The sequence below is a fragment of the Nycticebus coucang genome, chromosome 21 (genome assembly GCF_027406575.1).
Source record: "Nycticebus coucang isolate mNycCou1 chromosome 21, mNycCou1.pri, whole genome shotgun sequence".
Lineage (NCBI taxonomy): Eukaryota > Metazoa > Chordata > Mammalia > Primates > Lorisidae > Nycticebus > Nycticebus coucang.
This window is the reverse complement of record NC_069800.1, coordinates 38,458,476-38,477,624: the sequence shown is the minus strand read 5'-3', so window position 1 is coordinate 38,477,624 and position 19,149 is coordinate 38,458,476. Positions and strand designations below refer to the sequence as shown.

The following is a 19,149-nucleotide window of genomic DNA, read 5'->3' as shown; positions in this document are numbered from 1 at the left end:
TTTTCTAAAACCAGCTCCTGCACTCTTTCCCTGGCTCCTCTTCCTTTACTTTGCCTGTACCTTCCCTCCCCCCCACTTTTCTCCCTCCTTCTCACCTCCCAGGGCTGACTCCAGCCCTCCATCCGGCCTGCATTTTTCCGGGTTTGATATCATTTTTTCCACTCTCCTGGCTGCTGCTGGCTGCCTCTGCCAACTTTCCACAGATACAGCCCCTCCCCTCGACCGCAGGCCAGAGACAACTTGGGGTGGGGGAAAGACCTTCCTTCTCCTCCCTTCCCTGGGCTGGGGTTGGGATGAAGAAGCGCCACTAGTGCTCTGCTGGCCAGACTGGGGTGGGGGGAGTCTCAGCTGGAGGATAGAGGTGTCCCTCCTGAGGGAAGCCTTCTGTGCACCACCACTGAGGCATCATCTGGACAGGAGTGGGTGGGCAGTTGCTTGCGGGCAGGGGTGTCAGGCGTCAGGGACATCACGGTCCAAATGGCCTGCATCTTATTCTCCTCTCAAAGTAGTGACATCCCTTCTCTTCTGGCTGGAAACTCCTGATCCCATCCCCACAACACCCAGCCCTCTCCCAGTCAGGCTGGACACCTCACTCCTTCCTTCTTCCTGCACAGCCAAAGGGAGACCCAGGAGGAGGCTGGGCCCTGGGGTCTAGTCCTCACTGGCTGGGTGGCCTTGGGGTGCTCACTTCCCCTCTCTAGGTTTCAGTTTCCATATTTGGAAAACAAGTGAATTGGACTAAGTTGGCGCTCATCTTGGGGATTTATAGAGTTATGCTCCCTCTTTTTAATTGTATGTCAAATTGTGTTTTTAGGTTCATCTCCCTTAGGTCTATAGCGTTTTGTAACATCTTGGACATAAGCTTTCACTGTCCTGTGCCTCAGTTTCCTAATTGGTAACATTAGGGGTTAATTCGAGCACCCTCCTCCCAGCTTAGTACATAGTCAGCTCCTAACAAACCCCAGCAATTATATTGCCAGGGCTGAGTGCTGAGATTCCTTCCAGATATTTTGTGACTCTATAATCTAAAAAATGAGTTAATAAGAAAATAGCAGGTCATCACACCAAGCGGGTTGTTTGTGATCCATTGTCTGTCTCAAAGATCTGGGTCAGGAACCGTCACCAGTGATTGGGAGAGGAGCCTGAGAACAAAAATGGTACAATTACTTTATTGATTGGCCCTGACACCTAGGCCAGCAGGCTAAACTAGTCTGCAGCCAGTCTAGAAGGGAAGGCAGGAGGTGGAGATCTTGGAAGACTACCAGGGGTCTGGGCATTCAGACTGGGGTTGGCCAAACCCCAAGGACAAGGAAGATTTTTACAAAAAGACATCCTCTACGTAAGAAACCCTACTTTGTGCCCAGCTTGGGGTTTCAGCCCTGTAACCTGTCCATCACTTCCCCAAGGCCGGAGAGGCGGGCAGGAGAGGGGTCGCCGAGGCTCTGGCCACAGGTGATGATCCCTTTATCAGCGCAGTGGGCAAGCAAGGTCCACAATGCCTGTTCCAGGTAATGGCACTTTTGCCCCTCGGTGGCGTTAGTATAGCCCAGAATGCACCTCCAGTGATCCGCCACCTTCAGAAGAGAAAACGGCCTCAGAGCACCGCCAGGTTGTGGCAAGACTTGGAGCGGGCCTTAAGTGCTCGGCGACGGGCGCTGCGGGCAGTCAGACGGTCAAGGAAGCGACGGGCGCGCTGCCCAAAGCTGACTGGCCGTTGGGGTGCAGTCGGATCTCGGGCCGAGCTGTTCCGGCGGCGCAGGCGCAATTGGCGCACCACTCCCTCGAAGAGCTCTGCCACGTTGTGCTGCAGTGCCGCCGACGTCTCGATGAATTTACAGTCGAACACGACGGCGCAGGCGCGGCCCTCTGAGGGGGCGGGGTCAGGCGAGCCGGGGTGGAGCCATAACAGGAAGGCGGAGATAAAGGTAGGAACAGGTGTGTTCAGTCTCTGTAGAAGCACCTTTTCCTGGACTTACACCTGGTGCTGGTGTCGGGGGACTCAGACACAGATCAGACTGGGCTTTAAGGAATTAGTTTACAGGCTGATACTGGTAGCAGAACAAGGCTAGAAAGACAGGGGGGCTGGGACCTGGTAGGGGCCAGGTTGAATGCCAGCCAACATGTCTAATCGGAATTAGATGCAGCTAAAAGGTGCATCAGAATTACCTTGAGGAGCATGTTAAAATAGAAATTCCTGGGCCCAACCGCAGGAATTCTCATTCTATAGGTTTGAGATGAGGTCTAGAAATCTATGTTTTAACAAAATCTCCTGGGGTTTGTGTTGCAGCTTTTTGGGATGTCCATAGAGCATGCAGTCTTCACCTTCAGGATGTCACTGGGACTGAGTTCTAATCCACAGTGACTCTGTGGAACTGGCTTTCCCTCTCTGGCTCTCAGTTTCTGTATTTTAAAGATTTTACTTTGTGAGTAGCACCATTTTAAGATTGTTACAGGCTTCATCTGATGTTAGGCTTATTAAAATATTCCCCATCCCATTGTAAAAATAATTTATTTTTACATAGAAGTTTGGTTTGTACTTGCTGCCTGACACAATATTATGTTCTGTAGACAAAGCTTTCTGAAATTTGAATTTCTAATATTTTCACTGTATTTTGGGGCCAATAATGCTCTTTCAGTTCTCAAATGTAAGCCCTTGAAAAACCTGAAGGCACTGGGCCTATCATACTAGGTACGTGTATCTGCTGGAAAGAGTGTCCCCGATTAAGGGAGAGCCATAGTGGAATTTTAAAGCAGAGAAGTGACAGGTCAGCTCTGGTTCTGGAACACTGGCAGCCGCAAAGAGGGCGGCTGATTGAAGTACTTATCAGTGGAAGTGCGCGGGTAGCACAGAGGCTGTGCGCATGGAGGGATTGGATGTGGGATTAATGGAGGTAGGCCTGCTAGGACTTGGGGACTAGTTTTCAGGAAATGGGTGTGAGAGGGGAGGCAAGCATGGTTCTAGGCTTTCAGGCTTAAGCAAATAGCTGCAGGGTGGGGGCTGATTGGCAGGGGCAGACACTGAGATGAAGCACACTGGAGGGGCAGCGGTGACATAGGGGCCCAGAGGAGGAGGTGCAGAGGAGGGCTCACCTTCCACGGAGACTTCCCGGCAGCGGGCTAGGTCTGCCTTGTTGCCCACGAGGATGATGGGCACGTGATCCGCCTGATGTGTGCGCCGCAGCTGAATGCGGAGCTCAGAGGCGCTCTCAAAGCTGCCTCGATCCGCGATGGAGTACACGATGACATAGGCGCTGCCTACTTCCAGGCGCGACTCCTGGCTCCAGTTTTTATCCTGTGGGGGAGGGACCCAAGGCCCATCCTCAGAGGGTACCTAAGTCTTTGCTGAGAAAGGTGGAGCTGGGATGGTCTAAAAAATGGGATGGAGCTGAGGTTTTTACTTTGAACAGATTTGGGGGACAAATTCTGACATAATTGCCTGTGTCACCTTGGGAATCCCATTGATCTTCTCTGAACCTCAGTTTCTCTGCTTGGAAAATTGGGTTAATGACACTATCTCACTGCATTCTCTCATTCATTGATACTTCTGCAGGCAGGGCACTGGAGATAAAACATTTACTTGGTTCTCTTTCCTGCTAAGGAGGATCTGGCTTGGCTTGTTCAGTTCCTTTTCCTAGTTTCTGAGGAGGGTTTGGCCTTCCCATGAAGTTCTTTAGGCTTTCTGCAATCCAAAATTAAGAGGAAAAAGGAAAAGAAAGAAGTGATAACAGGAGGCTGACCTTCAGGTCATTCATTGCACAAATACTTATGGATGTTTTGCCATGCAATAGGATCACAAAAGCGGGATGGTGCATGGATTGGTAGGTAAGAACTTGCTCAAGTGTGATTAAGAATGCAGATTCTAAAGCCTCACTTTTAGAGTTTCTTGTTCATTAGGTCTGAGGTGAGGTCTGAAGATTTGATATTTAGTACTTTCCAGGTGACCCTGATGGTCACCCAAGGGAGGGCACTACTGGGTGAGTCAAAGCCCACCAAATTCTGTCAGATTCAGCTGTTCTAACATCAGAGTATCATCTAGCCTACAGATGGAAAGGATGGAGGCTTATTCCAATAATGCTGCTATTTCTTGGATCCTCTCTGGAACCTCCCTTCACAGTCACTGACTACAGAAATTTGTCCAGTTTTCTCATTTTAGTGGTTGAGAAACCAAAGTCCAGGAAAGAGAAGAAAACTTTCTCAAGGATGTAGTAAGTTGGGTGCAGAGTTCCATTTCCCACCTTCTAGTCCAATAAACTTCCTCCCCTGTCTCCCAAGTGGGACTCCCTATCTGATCCCTCTCCTTAACTCTCCGGACACTACCAGGTGGCGCCTGTGGCTCAGTGAGTAGGGCGCTAGCTCCATATACTGGAGGTCGGGGGTTCAAATCCAGCTCCGGCCAAAAACTGAAACAAACAAACAAAAAAACATCTCTCTGGACACTGCCTCATAAGATTCTGAAGTGCTTCAAAAAGTAGACCCTCCCTTATCAGCATGTGAGCTCCGTGAGGCCTGGAGACATGTTTGCCTTATTCACTGCTGTGTCTCCAGCATCCTGGCCCATGATAGACACCCAGAAAGCATTTCTGAACAGATGAATTGGTGAAGGAGTGAAATCTCAGCTGAAGGTTTGGAAGGTGATGCTCCTGGGGGAGCAGAGGGGCAGTCCTAGTGTGTAAGAGTACAGTCTCTGAGATTTTGTAGATCAGAGTTTGAATCCCATTTCTGTCTGAGAGATCTAGACACATTACATATTTAACCTCTCTGAGCTTCAGTTTCCTCATCAGTAGAATGGGAATGAGAAGACTAACTGATAATTTTTGTTTTGACTGAATTAATGATATATGTGTAGTGCTTAGCGCAGGGGCTGACACATAGGAGGATGATGCTCCATAAATGTTGGCTGCTGCATGACAATCATCTCATCATCATTATGCTTATTTGGATCTGGGTTTCTTTTATGCTTGTTAAAATAAATTGGCCACATAGCTCCTTCATCCCTATTCTATGGGCCTAACAGGGGAGCTGTCAGCCACTCTAGCCAACCTCCCAACACTGTCCTTCTAAGCCCCACCCCATGGGTAGGGCCTCCCTGTTAGGGGAGGAGCCTACCCATTAGGGAGATAGGATCCCAGGTGATTTTAAGATCCTTCTCTTTGCTTAGTTGCATTTTCTCAAAGTTCTACAATGAGCGTGTATTACCTGTGCAGCAAGAGAAAAGAAAATCCAAACAAAATAAGAAAATCATAATAGGGACATGTCCCTGACTATTGTTCTCTTCCTATCCTGGAAGAGGTTAGGGAAGGATACCCTTTGATTTCCTTTTTCATTAGCTACCAAATTATAACTAAAAAGAATGATCATTTACCATTCTTCACCCCTGTTCAGCACTTTTTCATGCTGCAGACTGGGTTCACCTCTGAAACTGCATAAGGACTTTAAATAAACAGCTGATAAGGCTTGGTGCCTGTAGCTGAAGTGTCTAGGGTGCCAGCCACATACACGGGAGCTGGTGGGTTTGAATCCAGCCTGGGCCCGCCAAACAACAATGACAACCATAACCAAAAAAAAAAAAAAAAAAAAAAAGAGCTGGGTGTTGTGACAGGCGCCTGTAATAGTCCCAGCTACTTGGGAGGCTGAGGCAAGAGAATCGCTTAAGTCTAAGAGTTTGAGGTTGCTGTGAGCTGTGTCACCACAGCACTCTACCCAAGGGCGATAGCTTGAGACTCTGTCTCAAAAAAAAAAAAAAAAAGCAGCTGATAAGAAAGGCAGGAATGACTGACCCATTGATCAGATGAGAAAACTGAAGCTTAGAGTGGGTAAGTCAGTTGCACAAAGCTACACAACTAGTAAGAAAAAGACAGGGGGTTCAGCTTTGGGCATTTTGATGTCAAATCCAGCGTTCCTTCTTCTGTACAATGTGGGTGGGTGGGGTGGGATGAGGGTGGTATTAGTGATGGGGAGGTCTGCAGGTGGAGCAGCATGCCCTACATTAGCTGCTGGGGAATTAGTGGAGTGAGAAAAGGGGTCAGGGTCATGAGAGTCTTCTGATTTTTATTGGTAAGGCTGCTTAGGAGCTGTGGGTTTTGGAGGGTTGCTGAGGATGGCTCCCATCCTGTTCCTACTCTGTGGAGTCCCAGAAGGGGACAGAGAGGAGTCTGGTATTAGGCTGAGCACCCCTCCCCCCAAATCCTGCTTGCAGTGCCATACCAGTCTCTCGGCCTCCCAGGTGTCCACGACTACCAGTGTGGTGTCCTCTCCATCCACCGTGAGGGTCCTCTCATACACATCTTCTGCAACCGAGGAAAGAGCTGGATCTCAGGGAGGAGGGGCAAGCCTGGAAAGGGTGTGGGGTCCCCTAACTCCCCTTTCTGGTCACATCACTCCCTTTACTTCTCCTTGGAAGTGTTCACCACACTTGGTTGATGTCTGTCTCCTGGTAGGTCAAGAAACTCCATGAGGACCCCAGGTTTCCCCAGCTGCCAGCATAGGACCTTGCATATAGTGGGTTCTAGAAAGTTGGTTTTGTTGATTGAATGAGCGTAGGGTGGTAGGGTTAGAGTGGGGCTGGAAATTCTCCCAGTCCTGCTCTATCTCTGGCTTAGGTATGCTTTCAGGCAGGTTATGTTATCCTCACTGAGCCTAAGTCTCCCCATCTGAAACACATATCTGTTCTTGCTGTTGGAAAAGGGTCAAGGCTGGAGAAGAGCCTGGCCAGAGTGTCCCCACCTTCTCTCTACTTTTCACCAACACTACTTACCATGCATCCCTTGTCCTCCCAGCCAGTCTTTTATGAGACTACCCACATCTTTTTCTGTTCCTGTACTCCATCATCCTGGGGCCCCTGATCTTCTCAGCTCACTGCATTTCTTGTAAATAAAGCAGCCTAAGGCCCAGAAGTTGGGGTCTGGGAGTCTCCATTCTGGAGCAGATCTTGGTCTTGCTGTAGGTGATGGTGGCCATGGGTGGGTGTCTTGGGGACTAGGAGGATCTGAGATTCAGGGGAGCTAGGGCTGGGGGTTTCTGAGCTGGATAGAAAGAAGTCCACCATCTCTTGACACTTAGGGAATTTGGAATTGTTTTCCCTATGACATGGAAATGAATCATACACTTTCATCCATGAGAAATTGGCAAAATTCTCATTCTATTCAAGGAATTTCCCACCATAATGCATGCTGTGCCCTGAACCACTCTAGGGAGGCTTCATTCGCTTCACAGTGTATGTGGGTGATTCCCCTTGGGGTTGAACATTTCATGGCTTGCACAACTGCTCTTGGCAGCCCTGTGCCCTGAGTGACAGGGCTTTCACTCCTTTGGCCACCTCCCAGCCCAGCCCATGGCCCCTACCTCCCAGCTGCTCATGGAGGTCCCTTTCTTGCTTCCCTGCAAAGAGACTGGCCAGGCTGGTCTTCCCTACACCAGGATCTCCAAGTAGCACCACACGGTAGAGGGCCTCCCAGGAGCCTTCAGAGTCGCTGGATTCAGAGGACCAATCATCAGGGGCAGTTGAAGGTTTCTGGACAGGAGGGTTGAGGGAGGCTGACTGGCCTAGCCGGGGATGCTGGGACTGAGTGGAGGGTGCTGTTCTCAGGCCAGGCTGGCAGCCCCGGGGGGACAGGGGCAGTGGAGTGCTGGCTCGACGGCGCAGGGAGGTCTTTGCTTCCTGCTGGGTGTTTAGTGTCATGGTTGGTAGAAGGGGCTTTACTCCTTCCTTCCTTTTTTTCTTCCTTCCTTTCTTGAGAAGGAGGAATGGGTGGTGAGCCGGTTGCTCTGAGCCCCTTCTTCTAAAGGGTCCTGATGAGCTGCTGAAATGGCTTCTTCCAGAGCCCTCTCTTGTTCATATGGGAGGGGGAGGCACCTCAGCTCCTTGGGGTGGGGGCCTTCTGGCTTCAGGTTCAGGGTAAACCTGGGTCCGCTGGAAGGAAAGAACGTGCAGGCTGTGAACACACCGGCAGCACACCCAGAGGCCATTTCCCATGCCTAAGGATGGCCCCCGCCTGGATGACACAGAAAGGCAGAAGGCAGCAGCGAGGGGGCTTCCACATACGCACACCCTCCTCTTGTATACAGAGCTGCCTCCCCTCCCATTCAGAGCAGGCCCTCATTATGAAAGGTATCTGAATCGCCTCCTCCTCACCTTCCCCACGCCTCTTTCACAAGGTCCTGGGTTGGGGGTACAGAGAATTAAGCCCCCCCCCGATTTATTTCTACTGCCCAATCCCATGGGGTCTGGAGAAGAGGCGGGACGGCGTGGGTTGGTACTCCAGAAGGGCGATGGGGGCCTGGGTGTTTCCTCCGCCTGTAACCCGAGTGCCCTGGTGCTATGGGAACGGCGTGCCCGGCCCGCCCCCTGTGTGAAAAATTCAGGAGCGGCTGGCTCTATGGCCTCCAGCTGCTTTTGGGGGCAGGAGCTGCCAGCCAGGCCGGCCCAGATTTGGTGACAGCACAGGGTCCAGTCAGGGAATCGGGAGGAGAGACCATGGGGCCCGGGAACGCATTCCTGGAGTCTGGGTCCTGGCTTTTCCAGCCCAGGATCCCAGGTATGAGTCCTGGAGCCCAGGGACAGACATCCTTCTCCAGGACTATCCAACCCTCCGGGCCCCAGGTTTGAAGACCCTCACCCTCGGGACGCTGTTTAGAGGCCTCCCTGCCTCTGCCTGCGCGGCAGAACCCCTATGCAGGCGCCGGCGAACTCCGATCCAACTTGAGCGAGTTGGTGGCAAGTTGCGTGGAGTTTTACCTGGGCGTGAGGAGGGTCCAGGGTCCTCCGCCGCCTCGGCTGCTGGGTGCTCCGGACGGTACCAGCCGCCTCGGCGCGCAGCCCCTCAGGCGGGTCCGGCGGCGCAGCCCGGGCCAGGGGAGGAGCCGCGACCCCGCCCCATTCAGCCCCGCCCCGTTAGGGCAGCCCCGGGGTCCCCGCCCCAAGGCCTTGGCCGCTGGATGACTTTTCTAAGAGTATAGAGCTCAGCTGACCTGAGTCCTAGGCCCGCACCAGGGTGCGTGGGGGTGCAGTTCCAGGGAGGGGAAGGACCCGGGCTCTGCATTCCTGGGTTTGATTCGCCATTTGCGTCCACATCTCGACCACTCCATCAATGGCCAACATTAACTCTCAGAAAAACCACTTGGAGAACTCGTTGAATGTTTAGATTCCCAGGCCCCATCTTCCAAGAGAGGCAGATTCAGCATTACTGGAGGAGGGTGGGGAGTCTGTCTGCCTTTTAAACAATTGCCCCCAAACGATCCTGATGCAGGCAGCATGTGGCCCTCACTTTGAGAAACTCTGCTCTGGATGGAGAAGTAATTTTGGGAAGTAGCTTGGAGGAAGAGAGAGTTCAGGATCTTATTTTGGCATCATTTATTCATTCATTCATTCACCAGCTGAGACTTAGCTGGGCCTGAGACTCACGTTTCTGCTTTCAGCCTACTGTCCCTTTCTATTAGCACTCGTGCCTGTTTCTCCTGTTAGAGAAAAAAAAAATCTTCCCATGCATGTAGGAGGAAGAAAGAGACTGATCTTATAAGAGAAAAGAAGTTGGCAGTCCAGTGGGCTAGGATCCAGGCTCTATGAGGAGGGTGCCTTCCTTTAGGTCCTGAGGATTGGGGTGGATATATGTGTGGGGCCTGGGGAGACCAGGCTGTACCTGTCTGTGGGTGGAGCTCATTGTCATGGCTGAGGGGCTCCAGCTCGGAAGAACTCACAGGGCAGTCTGGGAGACTGGCTCAGCCCCTACAGGTCTTGGGCAGAGGAGGAACTCTCTCATGCCTGGCTGGCTTCCTTCTGTGGCTTGGCTCTCTGAGCTTCCCTTTCTCACCTGCAGAGTAGGCTGTGAGTGGTGCTGCACCCTTCATTGTCTGGGAGTGAGAGGACTTGGCTTCCTGTCCCAGCTCTGCAACTGGGTTGCTGTGTGAACTTAGGCAAGTCAACCCCCCACTCTGGGTTTCACTTTCTTTATTTAAAATCATAATCTGAACCGGTTACGCCCTTGCTTAAAAACTTTGGTTGTCTATGATACAAAAGCTTGAGCTTGGCATCCAAGGCTTAAATTGGCTTTGGGCATCCAAGGCTCAAAGCTTGAACTTGGCATCCAAGGCCCATGATGTCCTCTGCAGGGTCATTTCAACCTCTCCTCACAGCAAGCTTTGTTCTGCCCATGGCCCACTATTTCAGGCACATTGTTCCTTCTGCCTGGAATGCCCTTCCTTGTACTTATCTTTCATGGTGCACCTTAGATTCCTGTGTATTGGACATTGTTCTAGTCTCTGTACATTTATTATCTCAATGGTTCTCAAACTTTATTTATTTATTTATTTTTGAGAAAGAGTTTCACTATGTTGTCCTCAGTAGAGTGCTGTGGCGTCACAGCTCACAGCAACCTCAAACTCTTGGGCTTAGTGATTCTCTTGCCTCAGCCACCCAAATAGCTGGGACTACAGGCACCTGCCACAATGCCCGGGTATTTTTGTTGTTGTTGTTGCAGTTGTCATTGTTGTTTAGCAGGCCCAGGTTGGGTTCGAACCTGCCAGCCTCGGTGAATGTAGTCAGCGCCCTAACCACTGAGCTATGGGTGCCGAGCTGGTTCTCAAAGTTTAGCAGTGAAGCACAGTGGCGCCTGTGTCTCAGTGGGTAAGGAGCTGGCCCCATATACCAAGGGTGGTGGGTTCAAACCTAGCCCCGGCCAAACTGCAACAAAAAAATAGCCGGGTGTTGTGGAGGGTGCCTGTAATCCCAGCTACTCAGGAGGCTGAGGCATGAGACTTATCTAAGCCCAAGGATTTGGAGGTTGCTGTGAGCTGCCACAGCACAGCACTCTACCGAGGGTTAATAAGTGAAACTCTGTCTCAAAAAAAAAAAAAAAAATTAAAAAAAAATCGCCAGGAGGGCATATTAAGCTATAGCTTGCTGGAATCCCATCTCCAGTGTAGCTACCATCTCGGTAGCTTTGGGGTAGATCTAGAGAATTTGCATTTCCAAAAAGTTCCAGGTGCTGCTGCTGTTTGCTATTTGGGGAACCACACTTTGAAAGCCACTATATTATTTAATTTAATCCACTAAATGAGATAGGTGCCATTGCTCTCTATGAGGTTTTTAGAGTAGATCTAAATACGTGTACATACTTGTTTAAATGGACCAGTAATTTCTGGTCCCATCTCCTTGGCATTAGGAAGGGAAACCCTCATTTATTAGCTTTGCAAGGGAGGCTTGTCATCATTTTATAGACAATAGCCTTGTCTATAAAAGGCTATTGGAGAGGTTAAATGACTTGTCTAAAGTTTCATAGCAATTTTGGAGAGATTCTGAGATTGAACCAGATCTCTCTCAAGTCAAGGCTTTTCTCATTCTCTAAGTGGGGAAGATGTCCAGTTTCTGACCACAAGCATTGCCTCAGAAAATTCTCACCCTTAGGCTAGGTGCAGTGGTTCACACCTGTAACTCCAGCACATTGGGAGGCTGAGATGGAAAGGTCATTTAAGGCCAAGAGTTCAACACTGGCTGGGGCAACAGAGTGAGACCCATCTCTACAGGAAAAAAAAAAAAAAATTAGCTGGTTGTAGTGACACACACTTTTAGTCCCTGATCCTTAGGAGGTTGAAGTGGGAGGATCACTTAAGTCTGGGATTTTGAGGTGACAGTGAACTAAAAATCAGGCCACTATACTTCATTCTGGGCAACCAAATGAGCTTCTGTCTCTTAAAAAGAAAAAAAGAGAGAGAGAAAAGGAAAGGAAAGAAAAGAAAATCCTGCCCTCAGCTTCAGAGCTCAACAGCCTCCAGAGGGTGTGGCTGACCAGTTCCCACACAGCTGGCTGAGATCCCAAGCAGCTTGGGGACCACATGGTCTCATTCTCCCACTTAGGTCTGCTACCCACAGCCCTGCCTTTATTTGCAGCCTGATAAAGGCCTGGATGAACGCAGCAAGGCTCAGCACTCTCCGTTCCTCTCCTCTTGTGTTCTCCCCAGCAGCCACCCCAGGAGCCCTGTGGCCATGACGCAGCTGCTTCTGCTCACTGTGGCTCTCCTGGTCCTGGCTCATGTGCCACCAGGTAACATCCCCTGTGTGTGTGTGTATGTGTGTGTGTGTGTGTGTCTGTGTATAAAAATGAGGACTAGAGTCTCAAGTCCTGGTGAAAGAGTGGGACCTAAATCAATAGATTAGCCTGCACCCCAGTGTCCTAATCTGTAAAATGGGATTCCCTCTATAAACATTCATTCGAAAAATATTTAGTGTGGGCCAGGCACAATTATGATAGCTGGTGATCTGAAAGAAAACAAGGTCTTTTTTCATGGAGATGACATTTTAGTTACTGGAGATAGAAAACAAACAGGTTAACACATAACACAGGTGGTGGGAAGCGCTAAGAAGATTAAAGACAAGGTAAGGGATTAGAGTGGCATGTGTATGTGTGGGATTTTGGTTCCAGACGTACAGTTAGTGGCTCAGGGAGCTTGGGCAAGTCCCTTACTTTCTTTATCTGGAAAGTGGGAAGATTCACCTCGAATAAGCCCTGGCTGCTCCAGCTGTCTAGGCTGTCATTCTGATTACTTCACCTCCTTCTTACTGAGCATTTACTACGTACCATGTTCTGTGCTAAAATGATACTGTCACTGTCCTCTGAAAGATAGTTGCTCGGATGAAGAATCTGAGGCCAAGTTTACTCAACTGGGAAATGCAAAGCTGAAATTTGGGCCCAGGAATTCTGAGCTGGGCTCACTGCACTATTACACTACACACCCTCTTCAGAGTGTGGATTCTTTGCCTCATGCACATTTTGAGGCCAGCACTGTATCATGTTAAGATTCTCTGCTTTGGCAAGACGGAAGCATGGGCTGCTCAGCAGGGCTGAATAAAACCCAGGGATAGGCCCAAGGCATCCCAAATCCATCATTTGAAGATTACATGGGATCTCCTTTAATCCAGCCAGATGTGAGGAAGCCCTTCTAGTTCTTCTGAGTTGTTGCTTTCTGAGGATCTGAGGCTATGTGTCTAGAAATGTCACTGTAACAGACAAGGCTAAGTAGTCCTGGTCTTACCTCACTTTCCCTCATTCACTCTAATTGGCCATCACAGTACCCTGATCATTTCCACCCTGGCACTTACCACCTAATCTATTTATTTTTTATTTGCTTGCTTTTTATCTGCCTTCCCTGCCAGCTGGAAACTCCTTGAGGCCATGAACCATGGCCATATTGTTCATGGTGGTAATTCCAATTCCTCATGTTTGCTGAATGAATACATGAAAGAGAGGCCTCATCCCATTTTGTGACCAAAGACCTTTGGAGGAAGTACAGGACTTGTTCCCCCCAATTCTTACCTTTTCCATGGCACATCATTGGAACTCCCTGACATTAAACATATTCCTGTGTGTCAAGGACAGTTTATGTGATGGTTATGGGTGTGGACTCTAGGGTTAGAGTTCATGGGTTTGAATGCTAGTTCTGTTCTTTAATGGCTGTGTGACCTTGGGTAAGTTTGTTAACCTCTCTGAGCCTCAGTTTCCTTATCTGTGTAGCAGGGATAGCAGTAAGACTAATTATCCTCATATAGTGTTGTTATGAAAAGTTCTTAGAGTAGGGCGGCGCCTGTGGCTCAAGGAGTAGGGCACTGGTCCCATATGCCAGAGGCGGCGGGTTCAAACCCAGCCCCGGCCGAAAACCAAAAAAAAAAGAAAAGTTCTTAGAGTATACCTAGTGTGTGATTTTACCTGGACATGCAATTAGTCCCTAGCTTGTAACCAGTGGTCTAACCTATGATCCAGGGACTAAAATTTGTAGTCTAAACTGTAACCAGTACCCTCCTCTATGACTAGTGGTCTAACAAATGACCAGAGACCTAACTTGTGACCATGTGTTCTAATCTGAGGCTCATGGGCTATTCTGTGACCTGTGAACTTCCTTTGCATAGGGAGAAGTGAATTTAAACGGTGCTGGAAGGGTCAAGGAATCTGCCGAACTTTCTGCACAAGGCAAGAATCCTATATGCACCTGTGCCCGGATGCTTCCCTGTGCTGTCTCTCCTACGTTTTTAAGCCTCCACCAGCCCCCAAGCCTGAATATGATTAGCTGGTTCTGGGGCTGGCACACTCGCTGTCCAATAAAACACGTGCTGCCTGCTGTCTCTTCTTTCTGCTTACTCATCTGTGCTTCCCTCCGCCTGGAGAGAGGTCAAGGTCTAGGCTGTGGGAGGGATGGTCTGCGGAGGGAGGTGAGGTACTAGGAACAGTGGGCATTAGTGACCATTGTAAATGGTCTGGTCTGGCCATATCACTTTCTCTCTGTCCAACTCTGGAAAACTTAATCTCCGTGAGCCTCCTCAGTCTCCTTATCCATAAAATGGGAACAATTATAATATCAGGAGATTAGCACTTTATAGAAGGAATGAAAAAAGAAAGGTAGAGTTAATAGTGAGTTAACATGCAATTAATAATACAATGTGTAAATATTAATAGCAGGTAATAAGAAGAGTTAATAATAGTAGAGTCAATATAATAAGCTCCTGGCATTCAGAGTGAATGCCTGGTATATTGAACTTGAAAGGCAGGCCCTGTTGGGTGTAAAAGGATTCTTCTGGGTGGTGCCTGTGGCTCAGTGAATAGGGCGCCGGCCCCATATACTGAGGGTGGTGGGTTCAAACCCAGCCCCGGCCAGACTGCAACAACAACAACAACAACAACAAAAAATAGCCAGGCGTTGTGGCGAGCGCCTGTAGTCCCAGCTGCTGGGGAGGCTGAGGCAGGAGAATCACGGAAGCCCAAGAGCTGGAGGTTGCTGTGAGTCCTGTGATGTCATGGCACTCTACCAAGGACAGTAAAGTGAGACTCTGTCTCTAAAAAAAAAAAAAGGATTCTTCTGTGTTCCTTTTTCTCCTACTTTAGCATTTCAAGAGTCTGCCTAGGTGGACAGGACAGTAAGAATTTTATGAAAGCAGTTTTCATCTAAGTGGGAAGAAGTGATAGAGCTCAAGGATGTGTGTGGGACAGGAAAACAGGGAGAGAATGTGAGCAGAGTAGGGGAGGTCAGTAGACATGCAGATTAATCGCTCTGGGTCAACTAGGATCATTTTTGATTGAAAAAATGAAAACTCAATTTGCAAGGTATTATTTTTCTCCAATTAAAAAAAAAAAACATGGAGGTATCAGCCACCATGTCAGGCACACATCTCTGGGAACCTCTTGGGTCACAATATGGCTGCCAAAACTTCAGGCCTTATGTCCTTGTTTAAAGCAGGAAGAGCAGGGAAGGGTTGGTATGGGCTGTGCTTCTCCCTTTTATCCAGAAAGCCCAAACTTTCCCTGGAACCTCTTCAGCAGGCTTCCGCTTGCATCTCATGGGCCTGGACTGTGTCCTGGAGCCACTCCAGAAGTGAAGACGGGGGAAGAAAGGATGAAATGTTTTCCAGCTTCTCTGGCAGACTTGAGCTTGGGAGAATGGGAGTTGGGGAAGACCCCTTATATCTCCTGCCTATTCTCCCTGAGACTGAGCCCAGAAAGGGAAAGGAATGTTGGATAAATTGAAGGGAACATCAGGGGCAGAGAGACTCTTGTCCACTGCCCTTTGAGATCTTCAGAGAGGACAGCTGTTCTGGATAGCCTTGGCTCAGCCCAAATGAGAGAGTGGATCCTGGGTGGTCAGGCTGAGAAAGAGGCAGTGACATTTAAAATACTAGGTGGCCAGAGCAGTCTTGGAGACTACCTGCTGCCCAGGCAGTGACCCTTCAGTTTCTGTCAAGAGAGAGACCTGGGGACACTCCAGAGGCTGTTGGTGTGGAGGAGGGGGATGGGAGGGGCTTGGGTGGCAGCTGCTTACCAACATGAATGGATGCATTGAATTACTCTACTCTCAAATTTGCACCTCCTTCCCTATGTGCCTCAGTTCCCGTGTGGTCTAGATGGAGAACTGAGGGTCAAGGCAGGGACGAGGTGGGAGTGGAGAGCTAGGGCCTAGACAGCGGTTCTCAACCTGTGGGTTGTGACCCACAGGAACTGTATTAAAGGGCCGCAGCATTAGGAAGGTTGAGAACCACTGTCCTAGAAAGAGGGTGGGCAGATAAGAACCTTAAAGAGCTCAACAGAGCCACACGAGCTGATGTGAGGTGATATTGGCTTGGTGTCCCCTGCTGGCCTCAATGAGGGAGACCAGACCAGTTCTGCAGCTGCAGGGTGTAGCTGGAAAAGCAAGTGTGCATTCTCAGTGACAGGCCCAAGCCACCGAGGCCCCAGCAGATGCCACCCAGCACCAGCCATCATATCTCCTCCCTTTTACCCCGGTCTTCATATTTGGAGGCAGCAGGGGGAGAAGAGAGACCAAAAACTGAGCAACTATACCAAAGAGACTAAACCTCTCTGAATTTAAAAAATTACAAGAGAATAAATTATTGAATTAGACCGAGTTTTAAATGGAACTGAACTAAATTTAGTTCTGTACTCTGACCCCTCCGTCTCAGTCATTTTAGAAAGAATGAAGCAGCTATGTTGTCTTTGCACAGCCTCAGATGAAGTGTACGTACGTGGCTGTGTGACATTGCCGTGAGGTTAGTAATGACCTCTGGGAGTAGAGGGGCAGGTTAGATAGGCTCAAGTTTATAGCCCGACTCTGCCATGGTCAGGCCATACCCTGCATGACCTGGGGCAAGTCACTTCCCAAGTCTGATGTCAGGCTCCTTCTCTGCAAAATGCTATAATGATTGCTCCTAATGGGGTAACCAAGGTCAGATGAATTTATCTAATACTTTGTGAATGCTTAAGTAAACGAAAGCAGCGGTAATTGTCACTTCTGAGCAAAAGCCACAACATTGGCTATCTCAACTTTCTCCACAGATTTTCACTTTCTTACAGAAAAGCTGCAAGAATAGTACAAAGAATTCCCATAGGCCTTTCACCCAGTTTTTGCCAAATATTAACATTTTACTTCCTTTACTTTCTCTCTGCCTCTCTAAATATATTAAAAAATATAATGCTCATCTTTTCTTCTTTTTGAGACAGAGTCTTACTCTGTTGCCCAGGCTAGAGTGCTGTGGCATTGGCCTAACTTACAGCAACCTCAGACTCCTGGTTTAAATGATCATCCTGCCTTAGCCTCCTGAGTAGCTGGGACTACAGGCACCCTCCATGATGCCCAGCTAATTTTTCTCTCTCTTGCTTAGGCTGGTATACATCTTTTCTGAAGTGTTTGTAAGTAAATTTTAGACACGATGCTCCTTTGTACCTAAATGCTTCAATAGGTTGTTTTCTAAAAACAGAGGCATTTTTCTTATGTAACCACAGTCAATATGAGCATAAAATCAGGACATTAACATTGACAAAAATCTACCGTCTAATCTTGAGAACTTCCTCAGATTTCACAAGCTCTTCCAATGAAGTCCTTTAGAGAAAAAGAAAATCCCCAATCGTGCATTATTCAGTCGTCATGTTTCTTTGATCTCCTTTAATCTAGAGCAGTTCCTCGGTTTTTCATGACACCGACACTTTTGAAGAGTCCAGGCCAGTTACTCTGTGGAATGTCCCTCCGTTTGGGTTTGTCTGATGTTTTGTTATGATTGGATTCAGCTTCTGTGTTTTTGGCAGGGATAAGACAGAAGTGATGCTGTGCTTCTCTCAGGGTATCATGTCAGCGGCAGCCATTGGCCTTCTGAGGGCTGAAGCCAAGACCAACACACAAGATAGTTTCCTGAAACTTAAAACTCACACATGTGCAGCCGTGTCCACCTGGTGTTTAAACAGACCCTCAGCAAAGCACAGATCCAACTTCCTAAGTCATCAAGATGTACCCCAAAAGCCAAAGAGACAAGGTAATTCTAGGGTGGAAGATTCTTCAGAATACCTCACATCACACAGCCAAGGATACAAGAACTAAAGCAAACAGACAAACATCTTTAGGATGGGAGAAGATTTGCATGCTACGAATCTGACAAAGGACTGATAACTAGAATCTAAAGAGAAGTCAGATGAATCAACAAGAAAAGAGCAGACAATCCCATTTATAAGTGGGCAAGAGACTTGAACAGAAACTTCTCTGAAGAAGACAGACAAATGGCCAACAAATGCATGAAAAAATGCTCATCAACCCTACTTATCACAGAAATGCAAATCAAAATACTTCACAGATGAGGCTCACAAGCCCCAGAGAGGCAAAGGGACTTGTCCAAGGTCATACAGCTCCCAAGGGACAGAGCCAGGCCTTAGATTTAAATATTTGGATTAACTGTTCTCAAGATTGAATACAGCCACAGACTGGTAGGACAGGCCAGTGTGAAGAGGAAGTTTTGAGAGAAAAGGGAGCCCCCCTGACACTTGAGATGTGCAAAGTGGGCCAGGAGGTGGGGGGAAGCAAGAGAAAGAATTTTTGCTCTTGGTAGGTGCTCAGAAGTAGTATCTCAGTGCACAGATACTACTCAAGGAGTCATGGAATGGCCGAGATAGTGGTGATGTCAGTTACCCTTTGGTAAGTATCAATTGCTTTACAAATATCATCTCACTGAGTTCTCCCAGTTGTACATTATTATCCCTGACTTTTCTATAAGGCAACTGAGACTCATGCTTAAGCGAGTTGCCTAGCTCCTACGCCTATTAAGGGTGAAGCTGGAAGTCTACCCTCATGCTCTACTCAATTTTGTCTCCCAGAGACACTCTTATTTCTACTTTTAATCTAAGATTTTTTTTTAATTATAAAAGCAATACATGTTCACTGGAAAAACTTATAAAACAGAGACCCACAAATAAGAAAACTAAAATCATCAGTGGTTTTAAGGCACAGAAATACCCAGAAATAAAAAAATATGTAAAATGTGACAAAAATAAAATGGACTCAAACCATAGATATTTTGTGTCTTATTTTTTCCACTTGTTGATACATCAAAAATATTTCCATGTGTGCTTAGATACTCTTCCAAAACAAGGTTTTTTTTTGCACTAAAATTCCTCCTGGAATTTCTCAAAAAACTTCCATTTTTTATGACTTGAGTAGTATGTTTAAAATAACCCAACAGTTCCCATTTACAGAGGTAGAGGGATGGCAGAATAGCTAGATTCTATTCCCACTGCACAGAATCCCTGCTGTGCTTCTATCCTCCTCTGTCTGTGCCTCGGCATCCTTCTCCGTAAGGTAGGACCAAAATTACTGGGTTGTTCAGAGGATCAAATGATTTAACACTTCTGAAGTGCT

At 48.2% G+C, this 19,149-nt stretch overlaps 2 protein-coding genes across 3 annotated transcripts; one reads left to right on the top strand and one right to left on the bottom strand.

Annotated features, from left to right (window-relative positions):
* Positions 1-669: 669 nt before the first annotated feature.
* REM1 (RRAD and GEM like GTPase 1) lies at positions 670-8,872 on the bottom strand. 2 transcript variants are annotated; one of them, XM_053574758.1, is made up of 5 exons: positions 8,735-8,872; positions 7,342-7,909; positions 6,205-6,287; positions 3,091-3,292; positions 670-1,866 (listed from the first exon to the last, which is right to left on the bottom strand). In XM_053574758.1, exons 2-5 carry the CDS (start codon positions 7,676-7,678, stop codon positions 1,595-1,597), a joined length of 894 nt encoding a protein of 297 aa, XP_053430733.1. In that variant the 5' UTR covers positions 7,679-7,909; positions 8,735-8,872; the 3' UTR covers positions 670-1,594. The 2 variants fall into 2 exon arrangements, with proteins under 2 accessions (XP_053430733.1, XP_053430734.1); XM_053574759.1 differs by lacking the exon at positions 8,735-8,872 and adding an exon at positions 8,616-8,694.
* Positions 8,873-11,866: 2,994 nt separating this feature from the next.
* DEFB124 (defensin beta 124) lies at positions 11,867-14,100 on the top strand. Its single transcript, XM_053574154.1, has 2 exons — positions 11,867-12,035; positions 13,895-14,100. Exons 1-2 carry the CDS (start codon positions 11,978-11,980, stop codon positions 14,050-14,052), a joined length of 216 nt encoding a protein of 71 aa, XP_053430129.1. The 5' UTR covers positions 11,867-11,977; the 3' UTR covers positions 14,053-14,100.
* The last annotated feature ends 5,049 nt before the right edge of the window (positions 14,101-19,149 follow it).